Source organism: Bacillus rossius, chromosome 13 (genome assembly GCF_032445375.1).
Source record: "Bacillus rossius redtenbacheri isolate Brsri chromosome 13, Brsri_v3, whole genome shotgun sequence".
Classification (NCBI taxonomy): Eukaryota; Metazoa; Arthropoda; class Insecta; order Phasmatodea; family Bacillidae; genus Bacillus; species Bacillus rossius.
The window spans coordinates 40245438-40265740 of NC_086340.1; the positions used below are offsets into that span (position 1 = coordinate 40245438).

The window sequence follows — 20303 nt, forward strand, 5'->3', positions numbered from 1 at the left end:
AATAATAATTATAACAAATATTATTATCAAAGTCCTAAAAGAGACTTAAAATCATATATTACCATCATCCTTTAAACCATTACGACCGCCATTTTAGATATTTGTATTTATTGACTTATTAGTTCGGGAAATATTTCAAACTTCACAGAAAAAATCACACATTATTTTACATATTGAATCGAAACTTGCTTCGATCTATTGACAAAGCTAAAAAAAAATATATTTTTATACCAGAAAAGTGTCAGGTTCGAGAAATAAAACACCACAAGTTCTTTTACCTACAAAATATGTATTACATAATTTCTATCCTACTACAGGATCACTTGCGAAAGCCAGCAATCTTATAAACATTTAGCCCTGCATAGACGTGAAACAATTAATTCTTAGCTCCAACAGCTCTAACTGCTCAAAATACTCCAAATGCTCCAACAGCTCCAACAGCTCCAGAGGCACCAACAACTCCAAATGCTACAAAGGCTCCAAATGCTCCAAATACTCTAAATGCTCCAACAGCTCCTAATACTCAAAAAGCTCCAAATACTCAAACAGCTTCAAATGCTCCAACAGCTCATTCAGCTCCAAATGCTCCAAAGGCTCCAAATGCTCCAACAGCTCCAAATGATCCAAATGCTCCAATAGCTCCAAATGCTCCAAATGCTTCAACATCTCCAACAGCTCCAAATGCTCCAAAGGCTCCAAATGCTCCCACAGCTATAAATGCTCCAAAGGCTCCAACAGTTCCAGATGCTCCAAAGCTCCATCTGTTCCAAATGCTCCAAAGGATCCAAATGCTCCATATGCTCCAAATGTTCCAACTGATTTCAATTACTTTTTTTTTATCGAACTTGACATGAATACATGCATGACTTTATTAGTATACATTTTGGATGTCAGTGGTGACTTTTTTACACCTTTAAGTTATAAGTTTTATTTAGAAATGAGCTTTCGAGAAATGATAAAATACATTTTGAAAAAAAAAAATAATAATTTTTCTTCAAGTTTATACACATGCATTTAATTGAAACCATTATTTTATGTAGCCAGCTTCCCTCAGTTCTTTAAGTATGAAGGATATTTCTTTGATGCTCGAATAGTTTCCTGCACAAATCGAACCATGTAGAAGTCTTAGCATGTCAAACATAATGTTAGGATCTTCCCATGAGGTATAATCAATCTCTTCTGCTGCGTTCATCTTCCTTGTATGTTTATAATAAATATTATTATCCCTGGTGTCTTCTGTTTCAACACCAACAACAAGGTCAGTTTCCTCATTGAACCAGTATTTATCACAAACTTGATTAGGATAATTTATTTTATTACGTCGTTTCCATCGTTTTGATCTCAAGCCACCATCACTGTCTTCGCTCTTGACCGCTTTAGGTGCTTCAGCACAGTACTCAATCATGTCAGCATGACAAGCTTGATCAGGATAATTCATTTTATTACGTCGTTTCTATCGTTTTGGTCTCAAGCCACCATCACAGTCTTCGCTCTTGCATGATTTAGGTGCTTAAGCCCAGTAGTCATTCATGTCAGAATCACAAGCTTGATCAGGATTATTTATTTTATTACGACTTTTCCACCGTTTTGGTCTCAGGCCGCCATCACAGTCTTCCATCTTGACCGCTTTAGGTGCTTCAGCACAGTACTCAATCATGTCAGCCTTAGATTTGTCAGCATAGTCGTCGTTCATGTCAGCCTCAGATGTGTCACCACAATCTTCAATCATGTCAGCTTCAGATGTTTCATCACAGTCTTCGGTCTTGTCAGCTTCAGGTGGTTCTCCATCTTTCACATTTTCATGGAGACGACTAAATATTGATGTAAATATATTTCATTTCTAATGATGTTGCTACTTTCTTCGTTTGTTTTTAATTTTAAATTATTGTCTTGATCTATATCAGTATTTTTGGCATTAGCTTTTTACATTCTTCATAATCATTATTGTGGTCTAATATTCTGCCTTCGTTCCTCTTCCACGATGTTGGAGCACAGTCTTCGTTATCTTTATTTATCTTAGTTGTACAGTTCTTGCAATGTCTATCCAAGTAATATCTTCTACCAAAGGATTTATGACACTGGCTGCAATTAAATGGTTTTTGACAAGGACCCAAATTACTCTCGCTTCTCTCATGTCGTTTAGCATTCTTTCTCAAGGTAAACACCTTGCTGCAGTATCTACAGTGATGTTTTGATACAGCTACAGGCAACGAACCAGGGCACATGTTATATTCTGCGACTAATGGCAGATGCAAACTAAGAGTTTTAAATTTAAACCATTACTTAAATAGAATTTTTAAATATTTCGTCAGCGAGAGTTAAATTACCTCATGCAAAAGTACTGGTTGTAAGTAGTTATGCTTTTCAACAACAGATGACGCCACATGTTGCTTGCAGGTAAATAATATTTATTTATTTTATGCGGGATGCAGGATGCTCACTAACGATCGCAAAAGAAGGATGGCTTTGCTAGACTCCAAGGAGAAGGAAGTTTGTTCATACAGTTAGTGTTTCTCAGATTTCTCAGGGCATATTATTATTTTACTGAATATTTTTTTTTTTTAAATTTCACCTGATAAAAATATTGGAAGTGGTATTTAGTAGCAGAAATTCACTAATTAAATTTAACCTTGAATAAAATGACATGTCTCATTAAGAGTAAAACTCCTTCATGGAGAGATCAGTTTCTCAGAAATAACCAGAAGCACTTGGAGAAACCAAGGGAATGATCGCAAGCACACGGAAAAAACCATCAAAATATTAACACGAATAATTAATGAGCACACGGAGAAAACCACCACACATTTTCTTTGATAAATTGAAAAAATTGAACAAAAATTAAAAAACATACATAAACTGATTCTGGCTTGGACTAGAACTCTATCTTCGCTCAACAATGAGAAGTTCACAAGCTAGTAGAATCAGTTTTTGTATGTTTTGTAATTTTTGTTTAATTTTTAAATTTTTTTTTGTAATCATTCAAACAAAATGTTTGGTGGTTTTCTCCGTGTGCTCCCGATTATCCATGTCAATATTATGATGGTTTTCTTTGTGTGCTCCTAATTATTCGTGTCAATATTTTGATAGTTTTTTTCCGTGTGCTTGCGATCATTCCTGTGGTTTCTCCAAGTGCATCTGGTTATTTCTGAGAAACCATTCTCTCCATGAAGGAGTTTTACTCTTAATGAGACATGTCATTTTATTCAAGGTTAAATTTAATTAGTGAATTTCTGCTACTAAATACCACTTCCAATATTTTTATCGGGTGGAATTTAAAAAAAAATATTCAGTAAAATATTAATATGCCCTGAGAAATCTGAGAAACACTAACTGTATGATCATACTTCCTTCTCCTTGGAGTCTAGCAAAACCATCCTTCTTTTGCGATCGTTAGTGAGCATCCTGCATCCCGCATAAAATAAATAAATATTATTTACCTGCAAGCAACACGTGGCGTCATCTGTTGTTGAAAAGCATAACTACTTACAACCAGTACTTTTGCATGAGGTAATTTAATTCTCACTGACGAAATATTTAAAAAATTCTATTTAAGTAATGGTTTTAATTTAAAACTCTTAGTTTGCATCTGCCATTAGTCGCAGAATATAAAATGTACCCTGGTTCGTTGCCTGTAGCTGTATCAAAACGACATCACTGTAGATACTTCAGCAAGGTGTTTACCTTGAGAAAGAATGCTAAACGACATAAGAGAAGTGAATGTAATTTGGGTCCTTGTCAAAAACCATTTAATTGCAGCCAGTGTCATAAATCCTTTGGTAGAAGATATTACTTGGATAGACATTGCAAGAACTGTACAACTAAGATAAATATAGATAACGAAGACTGTGCTCCAACATCGTGGAAGAGGAACGAAGGCAGAATATTAGACGACAATAATGATTATGAAGAATGTAAAAAGCTAATGCTAAAAATACTGATATAGATCAAGACAATAATTTAAAATTAAAAACAAACAAAGTAAGTAGCAACCTCATTAGAAATGTAAATATATTTACATCAATATTTAGTCGTCTCCATGAAAATGTGAAAGATGGAGAACCACATGAAGCTGACAAGACCGAAGACTGTGATGAAAAATCTGAAGCTGACATGATTGAAGATTGTGGTGACACATCTGAGGCTGACATGAACGATGACTATGCTGACAAATCTAAGGCTGACATGATTGAGTACTGTGCTGAAGCACCTAAAGCGGTCAAGATGGAAGACTGTGATGGCGGCCTGAGACCAAAACGGTGGAAACGCCGTAATAAAATAAATAATCCTGACCAAGCTTGTGATGCTGACATGAATGACTACTGGGCTTAAGCACCTAAATCATGCAAGAGCGAAGACTGTGATGGTGGCTTGAGACCAAAACGATGGAAACGACGTAATAAAATGAATTATCCTGATCAAGCTTGTGATGCTGACATGATTGAGTACTGTGCGAAGCACCTAATGCGGTCAAGAGCGAAGACAGTGATGGTGGCTTGAGATCAAAACGATGGAAACGATGTAATAAAATAAATTATCCTAATCAAGTTTGTGATAAATACTGGTTCGATGACGAAACTGACTTTGTTTTTGGTGTTGAAACAGAAGACACCAGGGATAATAATATTTATTATAAACATACAAGGAAGATGAACGTAGCAGAAGAGATTGATTATACCTCATGGGAAGATCCTAACATATTGGTTGACAGGCTAAGACTTCTACATGGTTCGATTTGTGCAGGAAACTATTCGAGCATCATACTTAAAGAACTGAGGGAAGCTGGCTACATAAAATAATGGTTTCAATTAAATGCATGTGTATAAACTTGAAGAAAAATTATTATTTTTTTTTTCAAAATGTATTTTATCATTTCTCGAAAGCTCATTTCTAAATAAAACTTATAACTTAAAGGTGTAAAAAAAGTCACCACTGACATCCAAAATGTATACTAATAAAGTCATGCATGTATTCATGTCAAGTTCGATAAAAAAAAAAGTAATTGAATTCAGTTGGAACATTTGGAGCATATAGAGCATCTGGAACTGTTGGAGCCTTTGGAGCATTTGGAGCTGTGGGAGCATTTGGAGCCTTTGGAGCATTTGGAGCTGTTGGAGATGTTGAAGCATTTGGAGCTGTTGGAGATGTTGAAGCATTTGGAGCATTTGGAGCTATTGGAGCATTTGGAGCATTTGGAGCTGTTGGAGCTGTTGGAGCATTTGGAGCCTTTGGAGCATTTGGAGCTGAATGAGCTGTTGGAGCATTTGAAGCTGTTTGAGTATTTGGAGCTGTTGGAGCATTTAGAGTATTTGGAGCATTTGGAGCCTTTGTAGCATTTGGAGTTGTTGGTGCCTCTGGAGCTGTTGGAGCTGTTGGAGCATTTGGAGCATTTTGAGCAGTTAGAGCTGTTGGATCTAAGAATTAATTGTTTCACGTCTATGCAGGGCTTAATGTTTATAAGATTGCTGGCTTTCGCAAGTGATCCTGTAGTAGGATAGAAATTATGTAATACATATTATGTAGGTAAAAGAACTTGTGGTGTTTTATTTCTCGAACCTGACACTTTTCTGGTATTTAAATTTTTTTTTTTCAGCTTCGTCAATAGATCGAAGCAAGTTTCGATTCAATATGTAAAATAATGTGTAATTTTTTCGGTGAATTTTGGAATTTTTCCCGTACTAATAAGTCAATAAATACAAATATCTAAAATGGCGGTCGTAATGGTTTAAAGGATGATAGTAATATATGATTTTAAGTCTCTTTTAGGACTTTGACAATAATATTTATTATATTTATTATTTTTACATATAATTATTATTTTGCATCATCCAAGGATCGAACCAAGAACAGCAATTGATATAATAAATCATTACTTTAATGAGTGAATTTTTTGATGAATTTTGGAACTTTTTCCCGAATTTCTAGCTATATAGTTACACGATTCCAAGATGGCGCCCAAATTTCAAGATGGCAGGCACTTCAGTAATAATAAATGATTACTGCACTCTAGCATGTAAAACTTAGAAAAGTATGATGGTAATGTACTCTATAAGACGAGTACACACACAAGATGGTGTCCTCCAGCAGACGAAAACAAGATGGTGGCAATGTCCTCTAGTAGGTGGTAGCTCCTGGTAGCATGTACTGAACGCAAAATGGCGGATCCATGATTGTCGTCAAGGTAAAAGTCAAAATTCAAGGTCAAGGTCAAAGTTCCAGGTCAAGGTAAAAGTTTCCATGTCAAGGTCAAATTTCAAGGTCAAGGTCAAATTTCAAGGTCAAGGTAAAAGTTCAATGCCAACAGTTGAGGACAAAGTTATGGTGAACAGAATATTATACTAACATGGTATCAGCACACTCTAGCAGACGAAAACAAGATGGTGGTCTCCAGCGGATGAAGACAATATGGCGCACATATCATCATACCAGCTGACGATATATATACCTGGTTATTGGTGGCGGTAAATCAGTCTGTAGGTGGCTTCTGTGGAGGAAGGATCTGTTGTTTTTCTTTTGCTCTTACCAGTTTCGAACCAAGGACAGGAATCGAACTAATTAATCAGTATTCTAATAAGGAATTTTTTTATTGAATTTTGTAATTTTGCTCGAATCCCTAGCATTAAAATTACGGATTTTCAAGATGGCGACCGTAACGTAAAGTGTAACTTTTTTTAAAGATTTTTATTATTTAATTATATTGATTAATTTTTTAATGATTTTTAAATTTTTTCCCGATTTTCTAACATAAAAATTACGGATATTCAAGATGGTGACCAGAACGATAACTGCAACAGTTACGTCTTAATACATGATGGTGGTTCTGTCTCGAACAGGTGGTGCTATTATTACTTCAAATAAAAAAAATACAAGTTCGATTATGCATGTTATTTTTATATATACCTTATTTAATCCTCAGTCTGGTAAATGTCTTGATGGCCGTGCGGATTAAGGTGTATGTTTTCCAACCTAGAGATCAGAGCTGCAATGGTTCGAATCACAGTTCTACCAATGTATTTTTTTTTTTTTAAATTAATTTAATATGTCGATAAGGTTCATAATAGCTATGGTAGGTAAAGGAACATCGACCTTATGTGATATATCAGAGCGACGCTGGCGATCTCTATGGACAAACATTAGAAACAAAGTCAATGGTATTCAAATGGTAGCCTCCAGAAGTACAAAAAAAGATAAAGAGCGACGCTGGCGCTCTCTAGGAACAAACAGCAGAAACAAAGTAAACGGTATCCAAGATGGCGGCCTCCAGAATAACAAAAAAAAATCAAGAGCTATGCTGGCGCTATCTAGGAACAAACAACAGAAACAAAGTCGACGGCATCCAATATGGTGGCCTCCAGTGGAACAGAAAAATTTGATATTGTGGTCATGACGAAAATTTCTTCATAATGAGTGGGGCGCTCGATTTAAATATGGCGGAACCAAGATGGCGAAATAAAAAACAGATTTAGGTCGTTGAAACCGTAGTCGTCTATTCCTTCATGTCTAAAAATTGTAACGATCGTACACGCTGAATTTTTTTTACATAGAATGTAAAGTATTTCCCTAGTATATAACATTATTTTATATTTTTTCAAACGTTTTCTTTTACTGTAAGTTCTCACATGCTCTGTGGTTTTAAAATAAAATAGTTTGACTCAAAGTATTTTGTCCTAAAGTCATTTGTCCTAACTTGGTTTTTTATAATGTCGTTTGGCCTAAAATCATTTGTCCTAAAAGTCGTTTGTCCTAAAGTCGTTTGTCCTAAAGTCGTTTGTCCTAAAGTCGTTTGTCCTAATGTCGTTTGTCCTAAAGTCGTTTGTCCTAATGTCGTTTGTCCTAAAGTCGTTTGTCCTAAAACTCAGAGTAAGGATTTATCGATACTGGAACCGTCGTTTGTCCTAAAGTCGTTTGTCCTAATGTGGTTTGTCCTAAAGTCGTTTGTCCTAAAACTCAGAGTAAGGATTTATCGATACTGGAACCGTCGTTTGTCCTAAAAGTCGTTTGTCCTAAAGTCGTTTGTCCTAAAGTCGTTTGTCCTAATGTCGTTTGTCCTAAAGTCGTTTGTCCTAAAACTCAGTAAAAATATTTTGAAGCTGTTCCGTCGTTTGTCCTAAAATTCGTTTGTCCTAAAGTCGTTTGTCCTAAAATTTGTTTGTCCTAAAGTCGTTTGTCCTAAAGTCGTTTGTCCTAACGCCGTTTGTCCTAAAGTCGTTTGTCCTAATTTTTAGGACAAACGAAATTAGGATAAACGCTTTAGGACAAACGATTTTAGGACAAACGACGTGTACCCCATCTTATAATATTCAGTTTTTACATCTAAGCAGATGTAACTGAAAGATTCCACTGTTTAATTTTTTTAAATTATATAATTTAATTAAAAAATTTTGTGCTGTCCTTGAGGATTGCACATAATTAAATTAAATTTTAAGTTATCAGAAGTGACAGACTACTACTAACAGTTCCTCCTGCGAAATACATTTTAGTTGGTGTTTAGCATTGGATTTTTATTTCCTGTTCAGAATTTCTACAGTTGTAAAAATATTGTCATTATTTTCTATTTTATATTATAAAAAACAATAAATAAATTTTTTTAATTATTAAAACTTATTATAATTAACAATTGTATGCAATATAAAATTTGTAATGTTAACGAGCTTGGTAGTGTAGCTCTGACAACAGTATGCCCCATTTACTCTGTACACAGCAAACTAAGAGCGAGTCACTTGACATCTATAGTACCTAATATGTACTTCAGAAAACATTTTGATGCCTGAATGATCAGTAAAATAAAATATGTGTACCAAAAAAACTCTTGAGGCAAAATTATATAATTATTCGGCACCATGTTAAACCAGCGACATGTAAGGAAGGAGCTGTGTGTTGCAGGTGTTCTGGTCGTACATCGTGGGCATGCTGACGAACCTGGATTCGATGCCGCTGGACCGCATCCACCAGATGCTGAAGATGTTTGCGTCGCAGGGCCCGGCGGCCGTGGAGTGCAGCGTGCAGGAGCTGAGACACTTCCTGGACCGCAAGGTGCGCGAGCACCAGCTGCTGTACAGCGGCGGCCTCTACCGCCTGCCCAAGTCCTGAGCTCCGCATCCGTCGGCGACTCTGCCCAAGTCCTGAGCCCTGGAGTCCACACATCCATCGGCAACTCTACCCAAGTCCTGAGCCCTGAAGTCCACACATCCATCGGCAACTCTACCCAAGTCCTGAGCCCTGGAGTCCACACATCCATCGGCAACTCTACCCAAGTCCTGAGCCCTGAAGTCCACACATCCATCGGCAACTCTACCCAAGTCCTGAGCCCTGGAGTCCACACATCCATCGGCAACTCTACCCAAGTCCTGAGCCCTGAAGTCCACACATCCATCGGCAACTCTACCCAAGTCCTGAGCCCTGAAGTCCACACATCCATCGGTAACTCTGCCCAAGTCCTGAGCCCTGAAGTCCACACATCCATCGGTAACTCTGCCCAAGTCCTGAGCCTTGAAGTCCACACATCGATCTGTAACTCTCCGTGGTTTCATTTACCTGCACGTGGGTCACACATCTGTATGCCGATATTTGGTTTAGTAACACGTACTGTGACCATTGCACAATTTTTTTTTTCATCGTGTGGTTGATTATGTTCGTAACTTACTAGCCATGTTGTTTCTCAATAAATATGTATGTAATAAATATGTTGTAAGTATAAGTTGTTTAATTGTAATAGCCCAGTAGTGCAGGTAAAGCATCTGTGAACTGTGCCATTAAGCTGTCTGCCGCCTGTAAGTGACTTGGCTGTCTGCTGTTGCTTGGCAAGAGGGGAAAATCTGAAAAATATACCAGTCAGACAGTGAGAAAAAAAGGGGGGGGGGAGGGGTATGTGCATTCATGTGGCCACGCAGCAGTGTTTATGGTTCTCTGTCCCTCTCGTAAATTTCCGTGAACCGGCACCCTACGCTATCATCACGTCTATCTCTACAGGTTTTAGTGAAGTAAGTGTATCCGAACATTGTTCTCGGTGTGAGATTTTCCACACTCTACTGCAACATTCCTTGACCAAACTGGTATGCTTGTTTTTATTGGAAGGAAATTGCAAAAAAAATTGAGCATGTCGTCTATTCTCGTTTGGGAAAGGAGATATCTAAAAAAAAATATATAATAGGAAGGGAAACACGAGAATAAAAAAAATAGTCTTCTTGGGCCATAAAGGATGAATAGGGAAGAGACAAAGAACCAGTTCAGTTTTTTTTTACGCTGCAATTAGCTGAGACATGGACTATAAACACTTCACTTGTGTTCTACTGGAGGCAGGTTGGACCCTTCTGCGCATAAGTACATATTGTTGAGAGCTAGGCCATGATGCCAGTCTATTTAATACTGTATTTACCGAAAAATAATCTCTGAATATAATGTGAACACAAATTTTTTGATTGAGTTCATGGAACGTATATTATAGAGTGGAAATCACAATTAACACACACAAAAATTAAAAATTATTTAAATTAGTAAAGTTATATATTTTCTAGAGCTCTATTGGTGCCACTTTTGCGAGTCACCTTTTTTGAAGCAGTAATTGGGAAGAAAAAAAAATACAGTTTTATGGTTGTAGTTCAAAAGCCATATGTCAAAAAGCGAAGGAAGTGCTAGCAGCCATAGTGAAGAGAATCTGTGACAAAATTAATTTTAACTTTCTCCCCTCCTTTAGGTTCAGGAAGCTGTAAACAAGAATGGACTAACGTAGCTTAAGTAAAGCAGTTATGAGACAGTGTGTAGTTTTTCAATTTAGATGTTTCCCTTGCTGTTAATTCATTCTCGTTCATATAGAGGCAAGATAAAAGTTTGTGTTTTAGGGACAAGATTACATGGTGAAATACGATAAAACCGAAATAACACCAAGAACCATGTCAACAATCCATATTCCATATAATACAGTAGAATCCCGCTGATGCGACCCCTCACGGTTTCCGGAAAAACGGACTTATAAACGGAATAGTCGCAATAGAGAATTTGGGGTGTCACCGCATCGTCGGATACATTGTGTGAATGCCGCTTGGGCAGAGTCTAGCCGAGCTCGGCGCATCCACTATTGCACGAAAAGCAGTCTCAGCTGTCATGTTATCTTACCCACCCGCACGAAAAGCCGCTGTGGTAGCTTCTGCGAGAGCGTAAGAAACTCGTCCAGCCAGCGGCGGCTTGACGTCATACGTGACATGACGCGATGCGACGCTTACCTCTCCCATCCCCTGCTAATTCTTCAAGGCTCATCCCTCCCAGAGCCACAAACCATGTAAAAACACCCCCCCCCCCCCCCCCCCCCATTTTTTTTTCCAACTAACATTTCAACACATTCCCTCCCTTATTTCAACCTTCTGCGTGAGAAACTGTCTGCATCCTCCTCCCCTCCCACACATCGTGCGCCAAAAGCCAGGTTGTATAGTCCATTCTCAGAAAAATAAATATTTTTATGGGCTTATACGACTGTCCTTCGCCGTTAATAAATAATTTATAAGTTATTATAATACAATTTGTTTATTAGTCACACAGCAGTTTCTGCTGAAAAATCACTAATACCTCAAATTTTATTGAATAGAAAAATTTAGTAGGGCTGTAAATATATTTATTTTACTGCATAGTTACTTTTCCGTCTGCATTCCAATGTGTTTTTTTTTTCTTTTTTCACGCTGTGAAGGGCCGTGGAAAAGATAATTGCGTGAGCTGTCAAAATAAACATAGTTGACGGCAAGGGCGGGAGCGCATCCTGTCGGTCTGTCGCTGTGATTATCTATTCCAGAAACATGTCACAGCATTTCAGGATAGCATTATTCTTATATCTTTTGTTTACAGCCGAATGTTTTCTACCTGATCCACACAAGTTCCTTTGCCACGTTTTGAACAAAAATAACCACCAGCCGGCTAGCATAGCCGAACTCGCGTGACGTGAATTCACTTAGCGTGAGTATTTATCGGAACCCATTGTTCTGGGTATGCGGCGAGTCCGAGATGTATAGCATAATTCCACGCAATTTTTTTTGTTTAGCTGCGCATGTGCGAAGTCACCGATGTTATAGAAAAATAGCCGAGAACCAAACACCTGGCGACGTTGTAAACACAGTGAACACAGCTGTGTGTGGCCAGTGACACCTGAGATGCAGCTGGCAAGATCACATCACACTAACCAGTCGCAAGACAAAGGCACGGGACCGGGACGGCAATAGACGCGCGTGTAGATGCTATCAGGTGATGCAACAGTCTAGAGGGGTGGCATCTATTTTTAGCCGTTTTTTGTATGCCTGCCTGCTTACAGTACAGCGCTCGCCAAGATAAACGTGAACACATAGCGCCCAACATAGGCGTGCGTAGGACTTCAGTATTGGTGGTGCCAGATTACACAACAGCTCTATCGTTCACGGACCCCGAGCCTAAAGCGGGGGGTCCTCCCCCGGAAAAATTTGGATTTGAAAGCGCAAAATGGTGCTATTTAAGGTGTTTCCGAACAAAAACATTAAATACACAGATGTAAAAATTTTAACATTTTTTATGACAAATTATGGCTTTGAACGTTATAATCACCAGGAAAACTACTAAACTATTTACAGTTTTAAGCTTTGTTGAGCCATAAAGTAAATTGCACAAATTGTTTGCACGGAATTCATGCTGGTGGCTTTGAAAAACCGTACTTACATGTTTTTTGAAGACGCCAAATAAATGCTAGAAAAAACATTCTCAAATGTTAAGTTTTAAAATCAACAAATCAAGGGAGTTTTTGTAAGATACCTTAAATATGTAAAATATTAAAATAATAAAAATACACAAATGAGAGTGGGCAAAAGTTTTAACTTTTGGAATACAACAAAAATGTTTTGTCGGCGACTGCATATAAGTCATCGAGTAAGCCTATCCTTTTAACTAACTAAACTCTCTCTCTTTTTTTAAATAAACCCTGGCGGACGGCGGCTACTAATCCGTGCGCCTGCAGAGTGGAGTGAACAGTGGACACCGAGCGCGCATTCTATGTAATTCGAGGAGAACTAGGAGAAGTATTTACATTTCAGAAGTTTCATAGCCGCGGCCCGCGTGTACAACACAAGTAATTGCAACTGGCTTGTTTCCGTGTGTATAGTTGGTTCAATTGATAATTGATATACTGATAGTGTTATGAGCACATATCTGTAACTCGACACGATTGGAAAACATATTTTTTTTGGAAATAATACAGAATTTTGTAAGTAAGTATTATTTCTGCTTGTAAAAAACAAAATAACGTTAACCCTAATGGTGGTGCCAAGGCACCTGTGGCACCTACCGTGCGCACGCCTATGGCGCCCAACAAAGTGTAACAGACTTGTTTTTCAGCTGATTTTACTCAAATTTTCGACTTTCTCTGCTAAAATGGACGCATCAGAGAGAGGGTCGCATCGGCGGGATTCTACTGTACCAAAATTCAAGTAAATACACAACAAAGCACTGAAATTCAACTAAAATAATGAAACTAACTAGTATTTTCAATCAAAGCTTAACTCTAAAGACAAATACCTAATCTTTTGAATATTAAATTCAATTATATGATATATTTAGCAAGACATTTGTATCAAAATTTAATAAAAAAATTGGGGAAAGGTTACTTTTTTAAATCTTGCAACTTTTATTAATTACCCATCTTTACATTACAACTCTAAAACATTTTTTTAAACACGGAAATACTTAACATATTTATTTTATTTGTTTCAAATAGTTAAGACATGCTTATTACAAATCATTATATTGTAAAAGTGCATCACTCATCAGTCAAAATGACACTGTTTTGGAGAAATTAGTATCATACAACATTCAGGTACTATATTTGTTCAGTAATATGATATATTTTTTAATGAACATATTTCATTAAACATTAAAAGCAATAATACAGAAATCTCCTGTTTTAAAAACAAAATTGGGCTGAAAATGAAACCATAAAATCTTGTCTATGATGCGACAGCAGTTTCCGGGTAGAAATGGCCATATAAACCTGGCAGCGATCATTAGAGCAGAGTAGCTGCCGACCTGCTGGTATCACTGTGCGACTTGTCACGCCGCCTTGCTTCGCCCTCAGCACCTCGCAGACGGCGTGTGCTAACCAGGTGTCTGTCCTCCGAGATCAAGCACCAAGTCTTCCGTGGTTACACATTCTCCAGAGGCACAGTATTCTAGGTCTGTGCAAGTATGAAATCAAATGTTAAAAATATTGGTGATTTCGAATTGAAAAGTGAATATTGTTCTCGGCGAAACTGTATTAGTTATTTTATAAAATATAGGATTGAAGTTAAAAAAAAAATAATTTATTAATGTTTGAACTTATTGATTAACCAACTGGACCCTATGTAGATCAAGAAATAAACATTTTTTTACTGTTGAGCATTCATAAAAGCAGTGCCACCGTTTGATTTTTTTTTTTAAGTAACCAGCTTTATTCAAGCAAGACATATACAGAACAAAAAGATATATCTTATGGATAAATGAATAAATCTTATATTATCTGGTGTCAAACATGGTTAACTTCTTGTTAAAAATTAGTTGTCTCTAAAGTCGGTTTACGGACGATAGTTTAACGTGACGTCATAACAAGCCATTGATGAAATTATTGATCCAGAAGAAAATGAAATATATTCGGCCTGAGACTGAGCCATAATAGGTTTTTGCAACCAAAACATTTAGGCATTAAAAATATTATATTCTTTGAAGAAATTTTTTTTAAATTTTTTTATCTTTTGTATGATAAAATCTACCTCTGCATACTTTTATGAATAAAATTGAATCATTTTTATTGAATTATCACTATTTTGTATGGATACAAAGGAGTGAAATGAAATCTACAATTTAATTAATAAATTTACTATTATTTGCATTCATTAATTAAAATATATTTATTACTTTTGAAGTGTCGTGCATAATATTCCACGCACAATATTTGTTTGAATTTCTTTTAACTAGCATATTCTCTGTTGGACTCGAAATATTTACACACTCGTGGGCTCATACCTATAATATGGTGTGTGATTTAGTTGATCAAATCATGACAAATAATTACCAATGTCCAACTAAAGCGTGAAAAGTATCATACCAGCAATAAATATTTAGTTACACAACTAAAACAATACTCATACAACACTGTTTAAATATACTGATTTACACTAGTAATTAAAATAATACGTACTTGTAAGAACGCCATTTCCTTGCGAATATACTCCCGTGGCGCGGTGCACAACAATAACCTCGAACCCCACTATGTGGCGTGTGTGGCGACATGCGCAAGCGTGATCCAACCGGCGCGACCCGCCTATCCCTGCAGCATGGCGGGGTGCAACCTGAGCAGTACGCCACCTCGTGCCGGCCGAGTTCTCTGTACCGTCCTAAATATACCAGAGAGATGCCACGCATGCGTAAACAGGACAATTTTTCGTGCGTGCAGTCAGCGTTCATCGATTTATTAGACGTCACGTCAAAAACTATATATGTACTTTCATGAGCGATTCTTGGGCTTCCAATGTTTTAAATTTAAAGCTTTGCATCTCAAACAAAACTTAAATTAAAACAAACTGCAAAAATCCTGGCTAAGTCAAACTGAATATTAAAAATAGCTTCAATTGATTAGCCTTGTTGAAGCTTTGCACAGGCCTATGGTATAAAAGGTATTTGAATATCTTACTACAGTAGTACTCAAGGTAATGGTTTGAGCTGATACCATGATTCTCACATCGTTCACAGTTCATCAGGCACCACCTTACATCCCATCGACGCTGGTGGCTTGGGACGGCCCGCCTACCCGGGCACACGCGGAGCGCAGAGCTTTAAAAAAAAAAGCCATGCAATTTTACAATTGCTCCACGATTCAAGTGTAACAAGTTTGTAAATATCCCAACAAATAAGTATTCCCAAATATACTGCTAAGAAAACTAAATCCTCCGCAGACAACTCACAACCGCAGGCAATGCCTCGGATCGGAGCCGAGCCCTGCAGAACTGCGCAGCTGGGAAGTCTGGACCTTCACCTGAAAGGAACTCCTTGCCGAGGCCTCCCGGGAACCTGCACTAGCGGGGAGTAGCTTCCCCCGGCCACTAGCGCGTCATCTTGTGTCGCAGATACGCAACAGCACGGTCTACTGCAGAGCGATGCATCCTTCCACCACATCTGTTTGTGTTGTACACCTATCATATGCCTCTGTTCTTCCAAAATAAGACTACATAGGTTAATAATGTGCATTGCTTTCTCTTGCACTACATATCGGGCTGCTGCGTTCATTCCTGAACATAGTCATTGGCCAGTGTCGAAACGTAGTGAACATGTGGGAATATTGGTCATTTTTATAGTTCATTTAAGCACCAAGCTGTCACTGAAAACAACTTAAATGCAGCTGATGTTTGTTGATATATTTTTTTTAATTCTTGGCTGTAATGCTATTTGCTATCAACCATATCTTTTACTTTGAATTGTCGGCAATGGCATTGACCAATTGTCAAGGTTTGTTTCCAACACATAAAGGTCCTCAAAATGTTTCTGTAAGAGTACATACCGTATATACTCGTGTATTACGCGCCCTTTTTCCCCTCAAGTAAAGGGAAAAAAATCAAGGATGCGCGTTATACACGGAAAAAAAAGTTGAGTAGTGGAGGCGGGGAGGAGGAGTGGTAGTCGTTAACTGCCGGGTGATGGGTGACCCCACACATACGCACAAGCAACGAGGCCTCACACACACACGCACGCACACACACATGCGCGCGCGAGGTGAGTCATCTAGTCCTCCGGGCCAGCTTAGCAACGCTGATGGGAGTGGTGGTGTTTAGTCCTGTCAACTGTCAAGGTTACTTGATGGCATAGTCCCGTTCCTGCCTGCCTCCCTCCCGCCCTTGTACCAGTTTTGACGATACAGCGCTTCATTATCTTCCTTCTACACAGCAGAGTTTAGCTTGCTCGGTCGTTTCAGATTGTACAGTAGGGGAGACTGGGGCTGGTTGTAACAGGGGCAGGTTGTAACACGACAGTTAGTTCCACAACCAGTCACCAGAGAGTCTTCTCCATCTAGTCACGGGAGCGCCTGTAGTTGCTCTCAGTGTCAATGGCAACATATCGCCGGTCAGATACGCTCGTTAGAAACAAGAAGAGAAAGACTGTTTTTCGACAAGTTGAGTAAATATTTCCCGTTTGCATATGTTTTCAGCATTTAAATTATATATATACTACTTTGTCAAAATGTATGAATTCTCTAATAGTGTCATTTGGGGCAGGTTGTAACAACTCAAATAAGTTTTTACAACCAACCCCGTCGACTGTTACAACCTTCCCCGCCCTTAAGCTTTTGACATTCAAAAAAAAACCTACTGCACTTGTTGCCCTACACTCTACAGATACTATTTCATGTCGATTTTGCTTCCCACTGAAACTGAAATTGGGAGCGATGACATCAGCCGAACGAGGACAGTTGGTTACCTTAACTGTGGCAGTGAATGCTGCAGGCAATTCTATTCCTCCCATGTTCATCTTTCCTAGAGTCAGGTATTACGATCACTTCATCAGAGATGGTCCAACTGGGTGTATAGGTGCTGCAAATAAGTCTGGATGGACAACCGAAGCCGAGTTTTTGATTTTTCTTAAGTATTTTGTCGCTTGTTATCGTCCTAGCTTAGAGACACCAGTCCTCCTACTTTTAGACAATCGTCAGTCACACATATCTCCCGTCTGTCTAGATTTTGCAAAACAAAATGGCATAGTTATGATATCGTTCCCACCTCATTGCACTCATCGGCTTCAGCCACTTTATCAAAGTGTCTTTTCACCACTCAAGAGACAGATAAACACAGCAATGGATGCATGGTTAAGGAACAACAAAACCCCAGAGGCAACAGTTAAGCCGATGATAATCTATGATATTCCATCGATCTTAAAAATAGCTTTCCCGCTAGCTACAACTCCGATAAACATCCAACAATCATTTGAGAAATGTGGAATTTTTCCTTACAACAGAGACATATTTAATGATACAGATTTTGCTCCTTCGTTTGTGACGGACAGACATAGCATCAAGTTGTTCACATGATATGGCAAAGGAATCTCCAGATTATCAAACTCAAGCATGTCCTAATAATTCACTCGAGCCAGAATTGTTTTCCCCGGAAGCAGTCCAGCCACTTCCAAAATCCGCACCGACGAAAACAAGTGATGGCAGAAAAACCAGGAAAAGTGCCATTTTGACAGACACTCCGGAAAAGAATGCGCCGGAGGAAGAATATGAGAAACAAAGAAATCGGGTCTTCCTGAAAGGAAAGAAGAAATTACCACAAATGTGTAGACGTGTTAAAGCTAAGCCAAAACTTCCTCCAAAACAACTGACGTCGTCCAGGGCTACGACCTCCTAAGCCCGATGTGACCCGTCCACGGCAGCACCCCTCCCTCCCACCAGCACCCTCTATTTCAAACGTCCCGCCGACGGCGAGCGTGTGTAGGTGAGTGTGTGTGTTGCGGCCATACAAGAGGCCAGTAATTAGAGTCGGTGCGGCTTCCCCGTAAATCCTAATTATTAAATAAGAATTGTCAACCTTTATTTTATCTTTTAATACCCAAGGGTCGTATGTTTGCAGGTCCATTTTTCTAAACAGACGTTACAGCGCCATGAGCGACCGCTAAGAGAACTACCAAATTAACTTTTCATTATTGTAATTCTTTTATTTAGCTTTGTTAATTAGGTGGAAGGAGCAGAGGCAGTAACTTAATTAATACTGATTTACTAAATGTTTATTCAGATTTCATTGTAAGTAAAAACGTAAATTGAACAGCTAACGGTAACGGGAGCGGAAGGAGGCGCCATGACACCCCCTAGCCAGGCAGTCTAATCTTGGAACCGCCCGGAGTCGGACGCGTGCTGTACCTTGTCGCCTTCAATACTTGGTAAGAACTGATCTTTTAGCATCGGGCCGTGTAATAATTTCTCTGAACCGCTTTTAACCGCTTCGAGGCCTACTCCGGGTGGAAGACTCTTTAACGTAAATATTTTTTCTGCTCAGCCGGGCTTTTGAAATCGACTGCGTTGCGAATCGTCTGCCAGGCCACGAGGTGACCTGGCCCTCCTCTAAGCTGATTCATGCCGTTGGCTTTTTAACCGCTTAATAAGTAAATATGTAAGAGGAAGGAGTGAATAAAACTCAGGCGCATTGAAGTCTCCATCTTTTCATTCTAACCCAGTGTGTCCTTAAGGAGTGTATGGCGTGTGGGATGCCTAGAGCCCACTTGGGATAATTGTTTCATGGTGATAGCGTACCCGACGCTGAGAGCAGGTGTTAGGGCCACCGTAGGTTAATAGGGTTGCGTGTCTCGCCTCACGGGCGACGTCGCGACCAGGAGAAAGAGTCTCGCCGGGTCCACGTGCCCACGAACCACGTGGTGGCGCCCACCACATAACATCTTTAATATTCAGCAACCCAGTGCGATAGCACAACGAAATTCATTACAGCAGCTCATCAGAGGACGACAGTGAATGTTTTTGTTTAGTGTGTTTAGAACCATTTTCTTCAAGCAAGCCTGGTGAGGAGTAGGTTCGTTGTTTGGACTGCCAATTGTGGTCATACTTTTCTTGTGCGAAAAAATCAAAAAAGTATGTTTGTCACAACTGTCAAATATTCGTGTAAGCATTAGTTACTATGCCTTCGTAAGACTTTTTCATTCTGCCAAATATGTGAAAACAAGTATATGTTTAATATTTCCTGTATGGTTCGTAATAAATTTTAAATAATTCCTGGATTTGAATTTTTAAACACTTTTAAATACTGTTACAACCAACCCCAGGGTCTGTTACAACCAGCCCCAGAGCGGGGCTGGTTGTAACACTTTTCTCTTAAGCTGTTTTCTCCTTGTGCAGCAAAAAATAGCAGAAGGATTGTTTCCAAAATACCTGAGATGGAAGAAGGGCTCTTTCATAATTTGCCCAGTAAATATTTTTCTTAGGTATTATACATTAAGACAAAAAAAATTAAATACAAAAACTGTTACAACCTGCCCCGGTCTCCCCTATGCCACAAAAGTTTCGCTTTCAGGTGGAAGAGTATTGAATTTAAGTATTTTCCTGACACATCACCACACATCAATGTAAATAACCATTTGTTTCATAAGTAATTACTTAACAGGTACCACAAAATGTTAGTAAAATTTATTTATGGGAAAAAAATTTATAATTTTTTTCTTTGGAATTTGTTGCAAAAATCGTGGTGCGCACTATACACGAGTAAATACGGTATATAGGTAAGCACTTCGTAATTTTCTAAGCATGCTGTAAGGGTTAGCAAATAACATGAAAA

The 20303-nt window shown here is 38.5% G+C and overlaps 1 protein-coding gene across 1 annotated transcript in view; it reads left to right on the forward strand.

Moving 5' to 3' along the window:
- Positions 1 to 9691, forward strand: part of LOC134538464 (anaphase-promoting complex subunit 2) — a 54241-nt gene extending 44550 nt beyond the window's left edge. The window contains exon 14 of the mRNA XM_063379796.1: positions 8881 to 9691. Within this exon, the coding sequence (XP_063235866.1) occupies positions 8881 to 9087 (207 nt within the window). The 3' untranslated portion in view covers positions 9088 to 9691. The remainder of the gene's footprint in view (positions 1 to 8880) is intronic.
- The last annotated feature ends 10612 nt before the right edge of the window (positions 9692 to 20303 follow it).